The sequence below is a fragment of the Rhinopithecus bieti genome, unplaced genomic scaffold, assembly GCF_001698545.2.
Source record: "Rhinopithecus bieti isolate Rb0 unplaced genomic scaffold, ASM169854v2 scaffold_24256, whole genome shotgun sequence".
In the NCBI taxonomy this organism is placed as follows: domain Eukaryota; kingdom Metazoa; phylum Chordata; class Mammalia; order Primates; family Cercopithecidae; genus Rhinopithecus; species Rhinopithecus bieti.
This window is the reverse complement of record NW_016811409.1, coordinates 582,739-603,126: the sequence shown is the minus strand read 5'-3', so window position 1 is coordinate 603,126 and position 20,388 is coordinate 582,739. Positions and strand designations below refer to the sequence as shown.

The 20,388-nt window shown below is 34.9% G+C and overlaps 1 protein-coding gene across 1 annotated transcript in view; it reads left to right on the top strand.

The window, feature by feature from the left end:
• The window catches only part of TMPRSS15 (transmembrane serine protease 15), a 142,816-nt gene that overhangs the window by 93,506 nt on the left and 28,922 nt on the right, over positions 1-20,388 (top strand). The window contains exons 16-18 of the mRNA XM_017893781.1: positions 1,523-1,633; positions 3,704-3,836; positions 18,728-18,823. Coding sequence (XP_017749270.1) covers positions 1,523-1,633; positions 3,704-3,836; positions 18,728-18,823 — 340 coding nt within the window. The remainder of the gene's footprint in view (positions 1-1,522; positions 1,634-3,703; positions 3,837-18,727; positions 18,824-20,388) is intronic.

The window sequence follows — 20,388 nt, the reverse complement described above, 5'->3', positions numbered from 1 at the left end:
AGGGCACCCCATACTTGGTTTGCTGGATGGCCCCACTCCACTTTCCCCATAAAACAACCCCCCTCAAATACTCTATTCAATATTTTTTAAGAAAATACTCTAATGCCCTTTTATTAAAAAGCTGAAAATAGCTGATAGATATTGATATTTGCTGGACTACTTTCGGTCTTTTTTTCAGTAAGTGTAGTATGGCTAAACTGAGTCCCTCTCTTTAGAAGTATAACAGTATTTATGAGTACTCTCAGATGTGAGTCTACAACCTAGATTCTAAAAGAGCAGGAATAATTTCTTTCAAGTGTCATTATGTTTGGTCATCATAAATTCAGAAAGTCTCCATGGATACTTTTATAATTTGTTTCTGAAATCATATTAACCTGAATTGAGTCTCCTTGAAAGCAGTGTAATAGTAATGTCATTGTATTGACTAGTAGACACTAATAGTTTTCAAACTACAAGTTTGCCTTTTCTTATTTTTATCAAGTGCTTTTGCTTCCCCATATGATGGTTCATGTGCCATGTAGGGCATAAGATGCTGAACCTCTCCACACCTGACAACCATCGTCATTGTCAGGGAACCAAATTCCATGTGGCCCTCATGGAGTTCCTACTCTCCTTCCAGCACATAGCTGTACCTCGTAAGCCATAATCAGAAAGTGCTAGAAGAGGGAAGCAAACCTCTCTCTCCCAGTGATATGAGGGCTCTCCCAAAACAAAACTTTCAAAGACCAAACAATCTCAGGAAACAGCAGCAGCTACTTCTAAATAAGGAATGTTTCCCGTAGGCCTCTTTTTGCACAACAAACTCTGGAAACAATGACCAATGGCCTCCAGATCTACCCAATTTCTTCTTTGCCCAGCCTTTTCATTTTCCTTTTGTGTCTCCATGTGCCAAGCACATGCCCATGCCTCCAACACTGTTTTAATTGTTTGGAGCTCTATCCTCAACTTCTTTTCACATTACAGATACCACAAAGTTTCCGTTTCCTTGTGACTACTCTTTCCTGCCTGACCAACTTTTAATTGAGCCCTCTGTTTCTAACCCAATCCAACTTTGATCCCACCAACAGACAACTTCCACATTTCTTTCTTACAAAGGTTTGGAAGTGTCATTTGGATGGTGAGGTCAGGGGACCTCTCTGTGCTTGAGTAACAGTTCAGTGGTTGTTGCTTGTATGTTCGTTTGGGGTGGAGGAGTTTGTTTATTGAAGAGATACTAACAAAATTATGAGAAAGAGGTGAGTTGACCTCTCAGCCACCTCTTAGAAATTCCCTGAGTGTTGCTGCGAAAGAGATGTCTGAGGTTTCATCCACACTCTTCTAAAGCGACATACACATCACCTTGGGAACTATTTCTGAGGCATTCTGAACAACCAAGTAGATGGTGTTTCTCAGTATTAAAGCTGGCTCCACCTTGTGCTGTGGCAAAGGACTCATGTTTAAAGGGGAGCAAATGGGATTTATACTCCAGAATCATCCATTTGTGTTTTCTTTATCCTGTACAATAAACATTCTTTCCCCATAGAGCCATGCAAGGAAGACAATTTTCAATGTAAAAATGGAGAATGTGTTCCACTGGCAAATCTCTGTGATGGTGATCTGCACTGTGAGGATGGCTCCGATGAAGCAGACTGTGGTATGCCTTCTTTTTAGGAAAATACTTTTATGACTTTATCCTCTGCATTTGGATTCTATGGTGTAAAAGAAAGATTATAAGTGTGTTTATTAGGACCTGTTTTGATGCTTTGGAATGAGAACATCTCATCTCTGAGATGATGTTAGCACCTCGTCCCCATCTGGTTAGGAGAAAAGTTAATACGCAGGCCTCAGTTTATTGTTTGTTTCAATTTGGCCACACTTATTAACTGTAATTCTAGAGCAACAAATATTCATATAGGAAGCCTAGAATACCACAGAGACAGTATTCCAAACCAAGAAGGCTAGCACCACACATATTGGCTACTGTGTTCTGTTTACTGCCCACATTTAGAGGCACCTGTATGCCTACTTATAACTCACTTTCTCCCCTGCCCTGCTGAGTTTTCAGTCCAGCTCCCCTTCCAGACCTCAATAACATCGTGAGTGATGGATACTTTTATTATGTCTTTTTATTTCTAAGCAAATTTTTAACACTTACATACTATGCATCATGCACTGTAAATAAGTTAAAAAAAATCTACAATAAGAATTAGCTATAATTGGCCAGGCGTGGCGGCTCACGCCTATAATCCCAGCACTTTGGGAGACTGAGGCAGACAGATCACCTGAGGTCAGGAGTTCATGACCAACATGGTGAAACCCTGTCTCTGCTAAAAATGCTCAATTAGCCAGGCATGTTGGAGGGTGCAATCCCAGCTACTCAGGAGGCTGAGGCAGGAGAATCGCTTGAACCTGGGAGGCAGAGGTTGCAGTGAGCCGAGATTGTGCCATTGCACTCCAGCCTGGGCAACAAGAGCAAAACTCCTTCTTAAAAAAGAAAAAAAAAAAAATCAGCTATAGTTTACCCATGAGGAAACTGCGGCTTCGAAATGATAAGTGGCTGCCAAAGTTCACACACCTAGTAAGGGCCATAGCTGTTTTTGAACCTAAGTTTGTATAGTTCTATAGTCACTGCTCTTAACTGTTGTCATAATAGGAAAAAAGGGTGAACAATGTAGCATTATTTTATACAATTACAACATAGTGTTTGTAGGTAAGACTATAATTACTGATGTTTTCCTCCCTTGATGAACTCACTTAACTTGGTCCAGTCCGTACCTGGCCACTAATGGCCTTAAAATTCTGTTCAAAATGGTTTAAAATGATGAATGAGATGATAGAAATCAAATGGTATAAAAGCAAGTACAAAGAAAAGAGGTTTTTTTGGTGGGGAGGGAATTCCTAAAGTAATCTCTAAACTTGAGTTTCTGTCTTTCAGAAGCTAAGTTTATATATACTCTTAGGTATACTCTTCACAAATAACTTTATTTTCTGTTTATTTGCTGTATAGATTTGTAATAAATTTGCATATCTCTGCATTTTCCATTTTTATAGTTATATAAAAGAGCAAAATTGTCTGCTAAATTTATATTTTTCAAATTAGACCTTCCATCATGCTCTTAAGAAAAACTACAATCAATCTCTAAACTTGAGATGTTAAGAACACTGCACATTTAGTTTCGAGGCCGTAATCTACTCTTATCAGTTTAGGTCAAAATGACCACATGTGTAATCTAATCTCTTTAATGCATCTTTTTTTGTTAATTTTTCTAAAAAATTAGCTGTAAATTTGAAAATGTAATTCTATATATTTATTGGTTACAACTTGATATTATTATATATGTAATATATATAGGATATATGGAGAATGTATATATAGAGAATGTGTATATATGTATATATAAAATGTGTATATATATGTATATATAAAATGTGTGTATATATGTGTATATAGAGAGAAGGAGGAATGATTGAATTATGCTAATCAACCTATCCATCATCTTAAATACTTATCATTTTTCATAATGAGAAAATTTGAAATTTTGCAATTTTGCAAAATTTTGAAATATACAGTACATTATTATTAACTATAGTCACAGTGCTGTGTAAGAGATCTCACAAACTTATTCCTCCTGTCTAACTGAAGCTCTGTACTCTGAACAATGTCTTCCCATTCTCCCCACCCTTCAGTCTCTGGTAACTACCATTATACCCTCCGTGTCTTTAGTGCGTCTTTTCAACGGCACAACAAACAACAATGGTTTAGTGCAGTTCAGAATCCAGAGCTTATGGCATACAGCTTGTGCTGAGAACTGGACCACCCAGATTTCAAGTGATGTTTGTCAACTGCTGGGACTAGGGTAAGTAATTCTACTGAGTTCCCTTTTAAAAGATTATCAAACGTTTTTATTATGATCAAATTAGGTTTAGCAAGAGCTTTAAAATTCATAAAATTATGAATTTAGAAAATACACATTAGCAAAAGGGAGATAATAAAAATCTTGATTAACCCTATTTTTAAATAATGACCACTGTTGGTAACCTTTGTATAATGTATAAATATAAGTACAAGAAAATATTATATAAAATATAATATGTTCTGTTATACAAAATACTTATATGCGAGCATTTCTCATGATTTTATAATTTTAGATGACTTTTAAAAAATGAACTATTTCATTNGACCACTGTTGGTAACCTTTGTATAATGTATAAATATAAGTACAAGAAAATATTATATAAAATATAATATGTTCTGTTATACAAAATACTTATATGCGAGCATTTCTCATGATTTTATAATTTTTAGATGACTTTTTAAAAAATGAACTATTTCATTTTATGCTATATCATAATATACATAAATAATCACAAGGGTACTACAGAGAATATGATTTTGCTATATCTTTGCAACACATTTAAAATAGCTTTTTTGGAAAATTCATAGAGGTACTATTGTAGTGGGAGGGGTTTTGCAAAATTTGTAAAATATTTTAAAAATTAAAAATTTTGCATACCCTCTTCCACTACAATAGTATTTCTATAAATTTTATATGATAGAAAGATAAAGAAGGATATTCTCAGGAAGGATGATGCAAGTAAAATTCCAATTAATAACTCATCAAAATGTATTATACCTCCCAGTCTAATGCCATAATAGCTTGCATCAAATATGTAATTTCGCCATATTTGATTTTTACCTTCCCATGAAGTCTTAAAAGTAATTAGGTAGAAAATGAAAGTTATGAGTAGCAATAACATACTTATTTTGCATTTTACAACCTGTCAACTCTAACCCACCATTCTGATCCTTAAACATACATGATTTTGAAGATTTAATGATTACTCACCATGTTGGTTCACATGTGGTTATCTTTATAACTTATAACACTATATCATTTAAAGTTTGTTTGTCATATCAGACTATAAGATCTATAAAGGGAAGAACCATGTCTATTTTATACATTATTGTAATGATAAAATCTAGACTAATCCTTGTCTTTAAAAATCAGTGCCAAATACTTAAGCAATAAATTATATTATACACTCTATGTACTTGTAAATATAGATATACCTATATATAAAAACATATGCCAATAGTTTTCTAATTATAAAGCCTATGCTTTTCTCTTAGGTTGATTCCAAATGTTGGCTATTGTGAATAGTGCTGCAATAAACATGGGAGGGCAGATATCCTCTTTGATATACTGATTTCCTTTCTTTTGAATATATGCCCAGCAGTGGAAATGCTGAATAATATGGTAGTTCTATTTTTAGTTTTTTAAGAAACCTCCATAATGTTCTGAATAGTGGCTCTACTAATTTATATTTTCCCCCAATATTCTATGGGGGTTCTTCTTCCTCCACATCTTCACCAGCATCCCTTACTGCCTCTCTTTTGATAGAAGCTATTTTAACAGGGGTTAGAGGTATCTCACTGTGGTTTTGATTTGCATTTCTCTAGTAATTCGTGATGTTGAGCATTTTTTCATATTCTGTTGTCTATTTGTATGTCTTTTTTGAGAAATGTCTATTCAGATAATTTGCCCATTTTTAAAGTCAAAATATATGTTTTTCTTTCTTGTCGATTTGTTTGAGCTCTTTATATATTCTAGTTATTAAGTGCCTGTCAAATGGATAGTTTGCTGATATTTTCTCCCATTCTGTGGACTGCCTCTTCACTTCGTTGGTTATTCCCTTTGCTGTGGAGAAGCTTTTTCGCGTGATGTGATCCCCTTTGTCCATTTTGGCTTTGGTTGCCTTTGCTTTTATGGGCTTGCTCAAGCACTCTTTGTCCAGACCGATGTCCTGGAGTATTTCCCCACTGTCTTATTCTAGTGGTTTCAACATTTTAGGTCTTAGATTTAACTCTTTAATCCAATTTGATATGATTTTTCTATATGGTGAGAGATAAGGGTCTAGTTTCATACTTCATACAGTTCTCCAGTTTTCCCAGCATCGCTTACTGAAGAGATTATTCTTTCACCCCAGTGAATGTTCTTGGTGCCTTTGTAAAAAAAAAAAAAAAGAAAAAAAAAATCCGTGGGCTGTAAACATAGTTTTATTTCAGGATTCTCTATACTGTTCTCTATTCTGTTCCATTGGTCTGTTTTCCATTTTTATGCCAGCTATCTTGGTTACGGTAATTTTGTAGAATATTTTGAAATCTGGTAGTGTGAAGCCTCCAGTTTTGTTCTTTTTGCTCAGGATTGCTTTGGCTATTTGGTGTGTTTTGTGGTGCCATATAAATTTTAGGATTTTTAAAATACTTCTATGAAGAATGTCTTTGGTGTTTTGATAGGGATTGCATTAAATCTGATAGAGATTGGGTAGCATTGTTATCTTAACAATATTAATTCTTCCAGTCCATGAGTATAGGATGTTTTTTCATTTGTTTGTGTCATTTTCAATTTCTTTCTTTAGTGTTTTACAGTCTTCCTTGAAGAGGTCTTTCACCTCCTTGGTTAAATTTATTGCTAGGTGTTTAATTTTTCTATGGTTGTTGTAAATGGGATTACTTTCTTGATTTCTTTGTCAGCTAGTTGGTTGTTGATGTATAGAAACTGTAACTATTTTGTTTTGTTCATTTCATATCCTGAAACTTTACTAAATTCAATGATCAATTCCTTTTTTTGGTGGAGTATTTAGGTTTTTCTATAGATAAGATCGTGTCATCTATAAACAGAGACAATTTGACTTCCTTCTTTCCAATTTGGATGCCCTTTATTTCTCTCTTTATTCTAATTGCTTTGTCTAGGACTTTCAGCGTTATGTTGAATAAGAGTGGAGACAGTAGGTATCCTTGTCTTGTTCTAGCTCTTAGAAGAAAAGATTTCAACTTTTTCCTGCTAAATATAATGATAACTATGGCTTTGTCATATATAATCTTTATTGTGTTGTGGTACATTCCTTCTATACCTAACTTAGCTTCTAACAGTTGGACTGAGAGCTTCCAGTTCTGTTATATTCCCAAATGCTTTGCATTTACAATGGAAACTTCCCAGCTCCAAGCCTCATCCAGGTGATGTCAGCCTCATCAGGAACGCAATTCCTATCAAGAGCAAAGAGAGGAAATGAATTTCATTATTCATTATATAAATAATCAATTTAGTTGAACTAATTTACACTCCCACCAACAGTGTAAAAGCATTCCTATTACTCCACATCCTGTCCAGCATCTGTTGTTTCCTGACTTTTTAATGATCACCATTCTAACTGGCGTGAGATGGTGTCTCATTGTGGTTTTGATTTGTATTTCTCTAGTGACCAGTGAAGATGAGCTTTTTTTCATATATTTGTTGGCTGCATAAATGTCTTCTTCTGAAAAGTGTCTGTTCACATCCTTCACCCGCTTTTTGATGGGGTTGTTTTTTTCTTGTAAATTTGTTTGAGTTCTTTGTAGATACTGGTTATTAGCCCTTTGTCAGATGGATAGATTGCAAAAATTTTCTCCCATTCTGTAGGTTGCCTGTTCCCTCTAATGATAGTTTCTTTCACTGTGCAGAAGATCTTTAGTTTAATTACATCCCATTTATCAATTTTGGCTTTTGTTGCCATTGCTTTTGGTGTTTTAGTCATGAAGTCTTTGCCCATGCCTATGTCCTAAATGGTATTGCCTAGGTTTTCTCCTAGGATTTTTATGGTTTTAGGTCTTATGTTTAACTCCTTAATCCATCTTGAGTTAATTTTTGTATAAGATGTAAGGAAGGGGTCCAGTCTCAGTTTTCTGCATACGGCTAGCCAGTTTTCCCAACATTGTGGAAGACAGTGTGGCGATTCCCCAAAGATCTAGACCAGAAATACCATTTGACCCAGCAATTCCATTACTGGGTATATACCCAAAGGATTATAAATCATTCTACTATAAAGACACATGCACACGTATGTTTATTGCAGCACTGTTCACAATAGCAAAGACTTGGAACCAACCCAGATGCTCATCAATGATAGACTGGATAAAGAAAATGTAGCACATATACACCATGGAATACTATGCAGCAATAAAAAAGGATAAGTTCATGTCCTTTACAGACACATGGATGAAGCTGGAAACCATCATTCTCAGCAAACTAATACAGGAACAGAAAACCAAACACTGCATATTCTCACTCATAAGTGAGAGTTGAACAATGAGAACACATGCACACAGGGAGGGGAACATCACACACCAGGGCCTGTCCGTGGGTGGGGGACTAGGGGAGGGATAGCATTAGGAGAAATATCTAATGTAGATGATGTGTTGTTGGGTGTAGCAAACTACCATGGCACATGTATACCTGTGTAACAAATCTGTACCTTCTGCACATGTGTCCCAGAACTTAAAAAAAAAAAAAACTCAGTGTCTAGTTTTCTAGATCTTTGTTCATATATGTACTTTTAAACTTTTTGTAAAATGGGGTCAAACCACATTCTTTTGTAATTTCTTTCTCAATCCTACTTTTATTTGAGGCATATTTTCTATAAATCGTATATATTAAAAATCTAATTTGGTTTATGCAATATAGTCCAGTCTTCCTGTAATTTAACAATGTAGTGTGATTGTGTGTGTGTGTGTGTAATTCCCTTTTTATTTACTTGTAAATTTTAACATAAAACTCTTTCAACATGGGGGACTTCAGAAATAAAGGTCTTGGAAGAAAGCAAGTTGTAGGAGAAACAATGTTTTTTTGATAAAGAGTCAATAAAACCCAGAAACTGTCAATCTTTTATTTTCATTTCAAGTAAAGAACTGGGTAAGTGGCATTCATTCCAAGTTCCTACTTTAAACACTAATTTTAGTTCAATAGTGAATTCAAAGAGGTGAGGTCCTAAGAAGCTGTTAGCTTCAATTGCTCGGGAGTTGCTATCTAGACTCAGGAATTTAGTTTCTAAAGATTAAGCTCAGGAGATTGGGTACTTGACCTTGATTCCACATTCGATGCACCCGAGTGTCCTGGATGACTGAACTTTCCCTGCCCAGGAGATGTGTGTCTCAATTCATCACCTTTCAAAGATAACCATGTGATTATAAAAAAAGGAGTTCTTTCCATTGTGGTTTGTGAATTTTAACTACATTGTTTCCTGGAGGATGTATTGGGTTCAGACAAGTTATTCGCAAAGGTCAAAATGATCAACGCTTTACTTTACATAAGTTTTTTCAACGAATTTGAATGAAACACTTTAGTTGGGTGACAGCAAAATGTCAATTCCTATATTTACATTCCTTCCAACGCATTGGAAGGAAACATATATCTTTATTACATTTTAGCAGTATATAATGTAAATATATTATTCTTATTCCTGGATCAGAAATCTAAGCACTGGTGATGATATTGTGTCTGTTCCATGAAGAAATAAGACATGTTTTCTGTGCTTATGTGGTGATGATAGACACATAAACAGATAATTACAATATAATGTGATACATGCAATGTGCAGTAGCAGAACTTAAGTCAATAAAGGCATGCCAAGGAAGGTTTTCTAGAAAATGGCCTGAACTGAGTGGATAACACACAGCTCTGTTCTATTTACTTACATGGTTTTCCCCAGCCAGATTTTACTCTCTAGTTCACTGATCCCATTTCCCATGAATCATAGTCCTTCTAACCAGATACAGAGACAAATAACCAGATTTTCAGTGTAGGTAACACAAGTAGTACATCCCATTGCCTTAGATACAATATTTTTGATGAAGGTCACGTGCTTGCTTTCTTCAGAAATGGATCAAGTAATCTCTGCAAAGACTTTAATCTTTGAGCCTGTGCTTATTAAATAGTTTCTGTAGTGCTCTAGTAATTGAAAGAAAGTTCTATCCTTAATGAGAATTTGTCTAGACTGGTGCATGGTAACTGAAAGAAAACTTAGTGAGTTTAAAATGATGTGTGTTTGCTGCAGTAGAAAGTAACTTGGTAGTCAATTTATTAAAAAGCCCCTGTAGTCTCTCAAGATTATTTATGCAGATAGGGTACAAAATGCAATTCCCCTCTGATTCTAGTAAATCATATGAGGCCTATTTCATTAGCCCTTCCTTTCTTTATATTAAACATTTTCATTTCCTACCATTTATTACATGCATAAGTAAAAAGTACCTTGAATAACATTTTCATGTCTTTGATCAAAGTATGAAAGAAAACATTTTATACTGATGCAACAATAAAGGTTAAAAAAACTTAGGGTAATGCTTTTTTTAATGATATATCCTAGCAAAAAGCATTTCCCTGTTACAACCCAATATATAAATGATATAGCTGATATACCCTGCTAAGTCATTAAAATCTGGAAAAAATAATAATTTCTGTAAAACTTTACAGAATTTAGGAAATACTAATATCTCAAAAGTGGAGTTAGTTATTTGTGTTCTAATATGGTAGCCTATAAGGAATTGGTGTTAATTTTCAAGTCCCATCTTAGTCCTGTCCAAGATCCTTCTAAACATAAGGAACATCAAGTTGAGCCTTACATTCTCAAATGCTAATAAATGGAATTACCCCAAGGTTATTCCTTTGCAGCTGTGTTTTGAAAATACTGGGGGGAGAGATTAAAATGTTTTCCGATAATTTTAAAAATGTTTTCCAATAAGCCTTTCAAAAACATAGAGCATAATCATTTCGATTCTTATGTAACCACCACAGTGAATTTGTTTATACAACTTAGCACTGAGTTCCGGAACATTGGAACTAGAACCTGTGTTCCATCCTAGTTTAAGAAGGCGGTAGACACGTAGTGCTTCTGCCCTTGTTCAGGTATTTTCTGCCAATGGGATATTTTCTGCCAATGTCCCCAAATTTTTAAGTATGTGGGGAAAACCTTGACTTACTACAACTCAGGATGCAAAACAACAACACAGATATGGGAACAGTAAAAAAAAAAAAAAAAAGAAAAAAGTAACCTTTGGCTTTAGATGATTTTTATTTAATTTGCTAGCTTTGCACAGAAATAATTAAATAATATTTTACATTTTTAAAATTTTTTTATTTGCAACTTCAGCACAGAAGGTACTTTTATTCTTAGCTATGTTACTGCAGTAGGGTGAGTGAGAAAAGCTTTGGGCAAGATGGTGGAAAAAATCTTATTTTAATTTGGTTTAATTGACTTAACTACAAAGTCCATCATTTACTTGAAGTACAAATTATAACTCTGATGTTTTCTCCATTTTAAAATTAGAAATGCATTAATTAAAAATAATTAAAGAGCAAATCATTAATAGCAAACTACCATAATTTGATACTTTTTAAACATTAATACTTAATGGGGTTAATATCTAGCAGGGTGGGGGAAAGCACAGTGATAAGATAATTATGTCTGCTCTGGGCAAGGGAGTGACAATAGGTGTACCACTGACTTGTAATACAACAGCTACATCAGCTCTTAAAGGTACAGCCTGGTTATACATAAGGATCACCTAGTCTCAGCCTCAGACCCATAGATTCAGAATGGTTTAAGTCAGTGGATCTCACTGTGTGGTTTCAGGACCAAATTCCATCCCAGCATGGAACCACCTGGGATAAATTTATAGAAATTCAAATCCTGGAATCCTGCCTCGGGCCTACTGAACCCAAAAAGTCTATAGTAAGGCCCAGCAATCTGTGATTTAATAAGCCCTACAGGTGATTCAGATGCATTCCAGAGTTGAGAACCACCACATAGGGTATGTGCTCTGAACCTTTGTTTAGTGTCATAGGTACTTTTGTCAGTCTGGGGAAACTTAGTTTGGAGAATCTTCTTTGTCTGTCGCTCCTACTTCGGCTTATACTTTTTAATATGTATTTTGTCACTTAAGTGAGACTTTGTTGCCAGGAAATTAATGAGAGTATAATTACACACACAAAAGAGTATTTTTAAGTGTATAAAATAAAACACACAGAACTACAAAGGAACTTTATTACATTAAAATAATTATCAAAATTTTAAATCCATGGAAATATATATTTCTTTATTAACATATTTAATAAGATACACTGGTGGCTCTAATGACTACTGTAATATCAAAGGTGAACATAAATGATAGTTTATATGTATCTAGCAACTGCAATATGATATGAATATGTCTGTAGTTTGTTTTGGTGACCATATTTTAGATGTTTCTAATAATTTTGTGGTTACTCACCTACATTTGTATCAGAAGAAGAGATTAAAGGTAGGAAAAATAAAGATATAATTATTTATTTTCCAACTACAAACCTCCTACCTGTTATCATGAACTACCAGGGATTCCAAAGAGGTGAAGGACCCTGGCTAAAGAGACACCCAGAGGTCTAGAGGTCTTAGTTCTTTAAAAGCCCGAGGTCATTCTGACAGAGTAGTCAAGACAAGCTTGATCCTTCATATACTCATTTCAGTAGAAAACAACATAGAAGTTATGCAAAGCATCCCCAAACTTTGACAGTTTGATTTCACCTGGTAATAAAAACAAAACAAAGATACACACACACACACACACACACACACACACACACACATATATCAAACAACTTTTTTCTATGGTACCAAGTTTAAATACCCTATTGAGAATTATCTGACCTAATCCAGGACATTTCTTAGCTTGTCCTAGCATACTTTGACTTTGTTAGAACCACCCCGTACCCCCACGAACCCTGGCATAGATGAAATCAAGTGGAGAATTGTTTAAAGCCTGCATCAGAAATATGAGAAGGATATCATCAACAGAGTTAAAAATATCCATAGCAAGGTTTTCACCACCCACAGACTGGTATTATTTCTTATTTGGAAAAACATTATTTCTCCTTTCTCCTACTAAGTATTTGAAAACATTTTATTGGGAATCAAGAGACTTTTATGAAATGTCTTTGCACTGCCACCATTCAGGGAGAATCCACCATTCAGGGAGAATCTTCTTTGTCTTTCACTCCCATTTTGGCTTACAGTTTTTAATATGTATTTTCTCCCCAAAGAGAGACTTTGTTGTCAGGAAATGACTAAGAATATAATTACACACACAAAAGAGGGAGAACATCTCTTTTATGTTTTGGTACAATTACAAATCATCTGCCAAAAATTATCTATAATGTATAGGTATTTATTTTGTTATATAAAACAAGAGAGTATGTTTTCCCCAAGGCAATGTCCTTTATCATTTCCTTAGATCTTGTTATTTGGAAAAGAGGAGGTTTCTACATTTTAAAACAAACATAGGTAAGGAGGGAAAACCTTAGCCCTATGAAGTTTGTAACAAAACTTTCCTTATTCATTCTAGTTTTCTTCAAAAAAGTGCTTCCAACTGCTCAACTTGTAATTAACGCTGTACATTCTATGAGATGAAGAACAATTTTGAATAAAATTGATAAAATCCAGTGAAATAATATTCCCTTTTCTTCCCTCCCTTTAATTTTTCCTTCCTCTTTCTCCTTTCCTCATTTTCTTTCTTCTTTCCTCATGTGCTTCTATTCTTTTTTCCTCCATGATTTTCTTCCATTATCCTTTTTCCAAAAAGGAACTGAAGTCTATATAACAAAGTACATATGCCGTAAGGTTAATAGAATACTATAGGAAAATAAGATCCAAAGAAATAAAGAGGTAAATCTACAAAACATGGAAGGTCAATGTAATTACTAACACTTATGTCTGAGATTCCTGGAGACCCACGCAAAAGGAAAACATTAAAACCATGTAATTTTCCTGATGAAATAATATAAATGCTAACAGTTCCACAGGGATGACAAGTTTTGCCCAACACTAAATTCTAAAGGAAATTTCACTCATATGTCCTTAGAAAGTGATAATGCACTGAGAAAATTTAATAAGAAATGTAGATGTGTGTGTCACATGCCTTCTACTCCAAACAAACAAACAAACAAAAGAAGAAACTCCAACAGCAACAGCAGCTAAGGAAATAATGTTAAAGTGGTTGGCATTGCCCAAGGTTTCCAAGATGTTGCCCATGTGAAGAGAGCCTGCCTCTTTGACAATTTCCTACAAGTATCATTTCTCTCAGACATATTTTTGGTAGGAAGCCGGTACCAGCAGTTTCCTTCCTTTGTAACACCATTACATCTGCAAGATAACAGAGAATAGCTACCAGACTAACCTATCAATTTACCTCTTGCTCTTAATACAGTAGCTTGCACAAAAGTAGAAATTGATTAGGTTAAGATAATTGTTTTTATTGACATTTCTTTACTTCTGAGTAAATGCCACCAACTCTTAAGGGTGAAAGTCAGAAAATCTAAAATCAATTAAACTTACCTGTTTGCTAAGAGCTATTACAGGGCTAGGTGTGTGCTAGGTGTATTGCTATAAATGCAATACATGGTTAAATAATTACAGTTGAAATGTGTCCAGTTCAGAAATGGCATTTACCTACCTGCCCACATACCTTTACTCTCCTAGTGGGATGATTTGAATCTCTTCTATCCACCAAGCCCCTGCCTATACAAATGGTCTCCTCTGCCTTCTGTCCTGCTCAATCAATCCCCTTCTTTCCCTCCAACCTGAAAAGAAATGACCATCCTTCTCCAAAAGCCTTTTCAGGGTAATCCCACCTGGCTCTATTCATTACTTAAACCTTTTGGGGTGTGAAATGAGCTACAGTGCCTAGCTGCAGTATTTGCAGCAAGCGTTATTCTTTTTCGCTTTAGTGTGTCCAAAGGCCTTAAAACATCCCTGCCTAAGCTCCTGCTCCAGGGAAGAATTCTTATCACAGAAAATTCAGCCTGAGAAGTGAGACAAAAGAGGCAGGGCCTAAGAAGAGAGGCAGAAGATTTAATACCCTGCAAGTATCCTTGAGATATCCTTTTTCCTCCCTAGAATTCATCTATGAGTATATTTTTATACTTCACCTATGACCTCCAAAATAATAATGATTGCATCTATATGCTTCTTTTCTCACATGGAATAAAGTTTTCCTAAAGTAACGAGAGCTCTTTGAGGTGATATAACCCATAAAAATGGCAATAAAAGCTTAGAAATAGGTTTCCGGGAGACATTAGTGTGTCAACAAGGTAATGCTATATGGTGTTTCTATGTGATACTAAACTTCTGATTTCAAATAGCTATGTGACTGTGTAATGAAGCTATCTAAATCTGCAAATCTGGAACATTTTTAAGATTTAGAAAATGTACAGTCTAGTTTTAATCTTCACAGACTGCCTCTCTAAAAGTCAACAACTAATTTCCTTGCAGGAAAAGAAAACTGAGGCAGTAAGAACATCAGGTGCATGCTTAAGTTACAGAACTTAATATAATGCATTCCCTCTGAATTCAATTTTTTAGTAGTTCTGAGATTTTTGTCTTTCAAAAGTAAATGGTGACTTCACATAGGGTAATCTTTTATTCTGTCAAGAAGAATTTTAATGTATATTTATTGCCTTGTGATTTCTTAAAATAAGGAATAGTTTGTTGTAAACTTCTGCTGCTTTTTAATCTGTTTACTGTGCATACAAAGAAATAAATTGTGTTTAGTCAGAAAAAGAATGAATTTGACTTGGCAGGATTTGAAATGCAAGTAGTCCATCACAAATCCCAAATTTAACATGTGGAACTGACATCTGGAAAAGTATTTGTATGAACTGATGGCCCTATACCCTACTCCTATGTTGCTGGTAACAATATTTAGTACAAAAATGTAATTATGGGATAATTTTGTAACTATTTTTGAAGGAGTATTTTGTTCAGCTACTCTAAATAACCCAAGACGACACATTTATATTCGTTTTCTCATGTTAAATTTGAGACTAAAAATGTTGAAAAGATCATCTCAGAATATAAGGTTACACATTTTTGATCCATGTGTATATTTATCTCTAGTTTTATCTGCTGGATAGTGGAAGTGCCACCATGGAGCAGCATTTGAGAATCTCAGGGTGGAACAACTGGCATTTACCAAATACCCATTATTCTTAAAAATTTGTTTCTAATCATCTTTCCTTCTAGAATAGGCATATGTTAAAAAAAAAAAAAAAAAAAAAAAAAAAAAAAAAAAAAACACGTTAATCCTATCTGAGTGCATGCCAGAAGCAGATGTGTAATAAATAGTCTTGCTTAAAAAATATTTATAAATATTTTTAAAATACTTGTTCAATTCAGTTTTTGTCCAGATTTTGGTGTGAATTTCCAGAGAAATTAATGTATCTGGCCAGATGCAGTCACTCACGCCTGTAATCCCAGCACTTTGGGAGGCCGAGGCAGGTGGATTACCTGACGTCTGGAGTTCATGACTAGCCTGGCCAACATAGTGAAATGCCCTCTCTACTAAAAATACAAAAAAGTAGCCGGCTGTGGTGGCACACACCTATAGTCCCAGCTACTCGGGAGGCTGAGTCAGGAGAATCACTTAAACCTGGGAGGCAGAGGTTGAAGTGAGCTGAGATTGAGCCACTGCACTCCAGGCTAAGTGACAGTGAGACTCTGTCTCAAAATAAATAAATAAATAAATAAATAAATAAATAAATAAATAAGCAATAAATTAATGTATCCCTTCAGGCTCTGTCTTAAAAGAGATATGCAAAGGACAGGGGAAAAGGATAGCTATAGATAAGTGAAGAGTCTAAAATCCACCCCTCTAACATCTATTTTTAATGATACACCTTCCAAAACATTTCCTCATTTAGACACGAGTGCCTTAAAACAGATTACTGGGTAACTAGAAGTCACTCTGGATGTCAAAAAGCAGAGCCTCGTGCCAGTAGCAGAAAAAGATGCCATATTTGGCTATGACATGTTTTCCTGACTATAGCAGGCACCAGGATCACCTGGAGGGCTTGGTAAAATACAAATAACCAGACCCTACCCTAGAGTAGGCCTAAGACTACTGGCTAAGTTGGCCTCAAGTGAGCCTGGAGAATTTGCCTTTTGACCTATATTCTCTCCTGAGGCTGATGCTGCTTGTCTGGAGAGCATCACTTTGAGAATGTGTCACGGGGAGTCAGGAACATGGAAAACTACCTAGAAGAATGTTCAACACATGGCAGGCATTCAGCCGAATGAGGAAACTAGAAATGTGATCAAACACAAGAAAATAAGAGCGATGTCTAGAAGAGACGTCGGAGAATGACTCTCCCAACCAACCAACTTTACTCTGGCAGCAATGATGTTCACTAATTAACCAATTCCAATGATGTTCCTGGAGCCTGCAGACAGCAAAACACAACTAAAGCCTCTTTAATTTGAAATGGCATCCCTTGATATTTTTGAGAGCTGAGATTACCATGATGATTTCTACCAAAACCTGCAAGAATGGTCAAATTCAAGGTCCTCTATGATCTGTTTTTATCTACATTTGGTCTGCTCTAAATGTGTGAGTCCTTAAATATAACTGTTCTGCATCTGTGAAGTTCTTCATGACCTGGAGCATTCCAGACTTTCTACATTCGCAGCTACCCTTTGACGTCTTCATACCTGTTTTGTTTCCTAAGCCATAGCAAAAGCATTTTATATAAATATTTAAATGAGATTTTCCTTCTGCCCACTTGGAGGAATACCATGATCTCTAACAACAGGAATTCCAAGGATCATCTTTCCTTTGGCAAATTCATTTCAGGCTTTATTAAAGAATGGGAATGGCTTTGTGTGTTTGAGTTACTTTTATCTGTTTATAAAATAAAAGTGCAAGGTTTAAATTGTGGAACATTGAATAGACATCTATTGTCCCAGCTCTATGTTCCGTAGATGAAAGTTACTAAACAAACATGCTTTCAGCTTGATAAAAGCATTAAAAGAGAGAAGAACCACCTTCTAAATAGCTCTTATCTTCTAATTGATCAGAAAAGCTTTGAATGTTATTTGGAAGTTCCCTGGAAACAGTCAGAAAAGGGTTAGTGTTGGCAATAGCTTGGGAAAGACATTGGGGCTTCTTTTAAAGAGGCAATGGGTAGGTCGGTCACAGTACTCCAAAAGGTAGAACCACACCATCTCCCTGCTCACCAGCAGAAGACAGCAGAAATCGGGATGTTTCCAGCCTAAAGGGATATTTTCATATGATGATCAAAATCTGAAATAAATAAAAGGCAAGAAACAAGATTAAGAATTAAAAGCTAAAAGTCTCTGGCTAAGTCTAAAACAGAGTGTCAGGATAATTAAGAGAAATCTTCAATTAGAGCTAACAGTTGAGAGCATGGGAATGACGGGTTTTCAGGGAAAAGACAGCCTAGGGGCTACATGTCTTTGGTCACACGGAGGTGTCTCTTTCTCCACCCTGTGGTGCCTCGCCAATTGAGGCTTGCAGGCCAAGGCTACATAGTCTCTCTGGTGCAATCACGTGACTTCCTTTAAATTAGGGCTTGTTAGCCTTTGAATTGAATGAAATATGAAGAACAAAACAACGTTTTGAGAGGTAAACACTGAAGACAGTCTTTATGTCTATGTTGTTCTCTACATGCACTTTTAAAAAGATGAGCTAAAACAAAAGATGAGCTATACAACAGGAGAAAAGCTTAATAAATTACAGTGCAGCAATGCTGTGAAGTTGTCATTCAAAGCGGTTTGACAACATAGAAAAATCAAATTTCTTGCACCAGATAACTAAGTGATATATGTAATGATTTTAACTTTGTAAGAAAATATCTAAGAATGCAAGCAAAGACTAAAGATATTACATTAAAGTTAAAATTACATTTCATGCGATTATGGATAATCCTACTGATTTACTTTATCCTTTACATAGGAAAATACTTGAAGTTTTATATGAAAACGTTAAATTTTTTGGCTGGAATCCCATAATTTGTTTTAATGTCCACAGCATTAAGGAACTGTAAGTCTGGCTTATGGTCTTTTCTTTAGGCTTTTGTTTTGTCTGTGTGCTTTTTTCTTTTTTCTCTAGGAGTGGAAACTCATCAATGCCAATCTTCTCTACCAATGGTGGACCATTTGTCAAATTAAACACAGCACCTGATGGCAGCTTAATACTAACACCCAGGTGGGTCCCTAAATCTGTTCTTAGACTAGTTATACATAGACATGGGAGAAGATAGATTGTTGAAGCCAGTCAGATTTGAATGCTATTACATACTGGTCATATAATCTTGAAAGTTATTTGACTTATTATTTAAGTAATCTCAAATAGTATTTAATATCTGATAACATTTTCTAACCCTAATATATATGAGATGGTCAAAAGAAATATTCTATATGTAAATTTCTGGCACACTTGTAGGGATTTGACATGTTTTAATTTTATAAGCTTTTTTATCCTTAGCCTTGGATTAATACACAATTAAATCACATGGAAAGAAATTGTGAGAACTGGGATAAAACAGGTCCAGTATTGATCAGACTAAAGAAGGCAGCACAAATTAGCTACCACTAAAAGAGAAGAAAGAGGGGAAAATCATGATATTCTTTCCTTCCCTTGGCAAATAGATCACGAATATTAAATGAAGAAGTCTAGACTTTTCGTGGTGTCTACATATTCTCTTCTACTTTTCAATATTAGGTTTACTTTTATAGCCTTTACTAAGGTATTAAAAAGCAGCATCTTTCCTGTATTCAAAGAGCTGTTTTAGCTTAGATTAAGTCATTTCTCCTATTTGGGTGTTAATAGTAATTTTTGTTGAAATGGGCTTCTGAATTTTACAGTTCCATTAAAGAACAGCTGTGGGTGGGAAGAACGTAACTGCAAGAAGGCATAACTGCAAACAAGGATTTAAGATGCTTTGCTGGTATATGTTTTTAATGGTAAAAAATGAAATTAGATGATTATTCGGTTTTTCATGAAAAGTTACCATTTCTGTGAGCTTAACCAGTAAAAAAATAAAAATGGTAAAGGAGTATTTTGAGTACCAAAAAAAGAACTTTGCAATTGAATGTTTTATATCAATGTTTGCTGGACCTTGACTGATATTATGAGTCTCATCGGATACGAAGCAAAGCATCTGCAAGTGAGAAAGCAGGCTTCTAGATTTCCCTTCCTATAAGGCATGTCTAAATTTATATTACCATATAGATCCTGAAGCAGTTTGTACGTTAAGAATTTCTTCTATTCATGTCTCAGAGGCATTTAACAATTTGTAAGAAAAAAACTATTTACAATCATTTATGTTAATTATATGCATGTTTCAGATCAGAACTAGCTTATTCTATGCTTATCAATGAAATGCCAGTATCATTTTCCATTGGTGTCAGTATTATAATGTATGTTTGTGCTATTTGAAGGAAACATCAGTTATAGATATATTTTAACCTTTCATGACATCGACAAGCCAGTTAACTAAATGTCCTTAATCCCTTCATTAACCACATTATATTGAGTTGGCAGAAAATCAGACATATGTTCATTTATTTATTAATTTGGTTTATTTATTTATGCATTTATTATTTATTGCATAGATGATTATGTTTGTATCCCTATGAAAACTGGTACTTTTGAAAATGCCCTTGCACTAGTTGTTGTAATAAAAAATAAGTAAAAGAAGAGGATTCAGCCAACTATAAAAATCTACTGACTTATATTCTGATTCTTTTTTTTTTTTTTTTTTTTTTTTT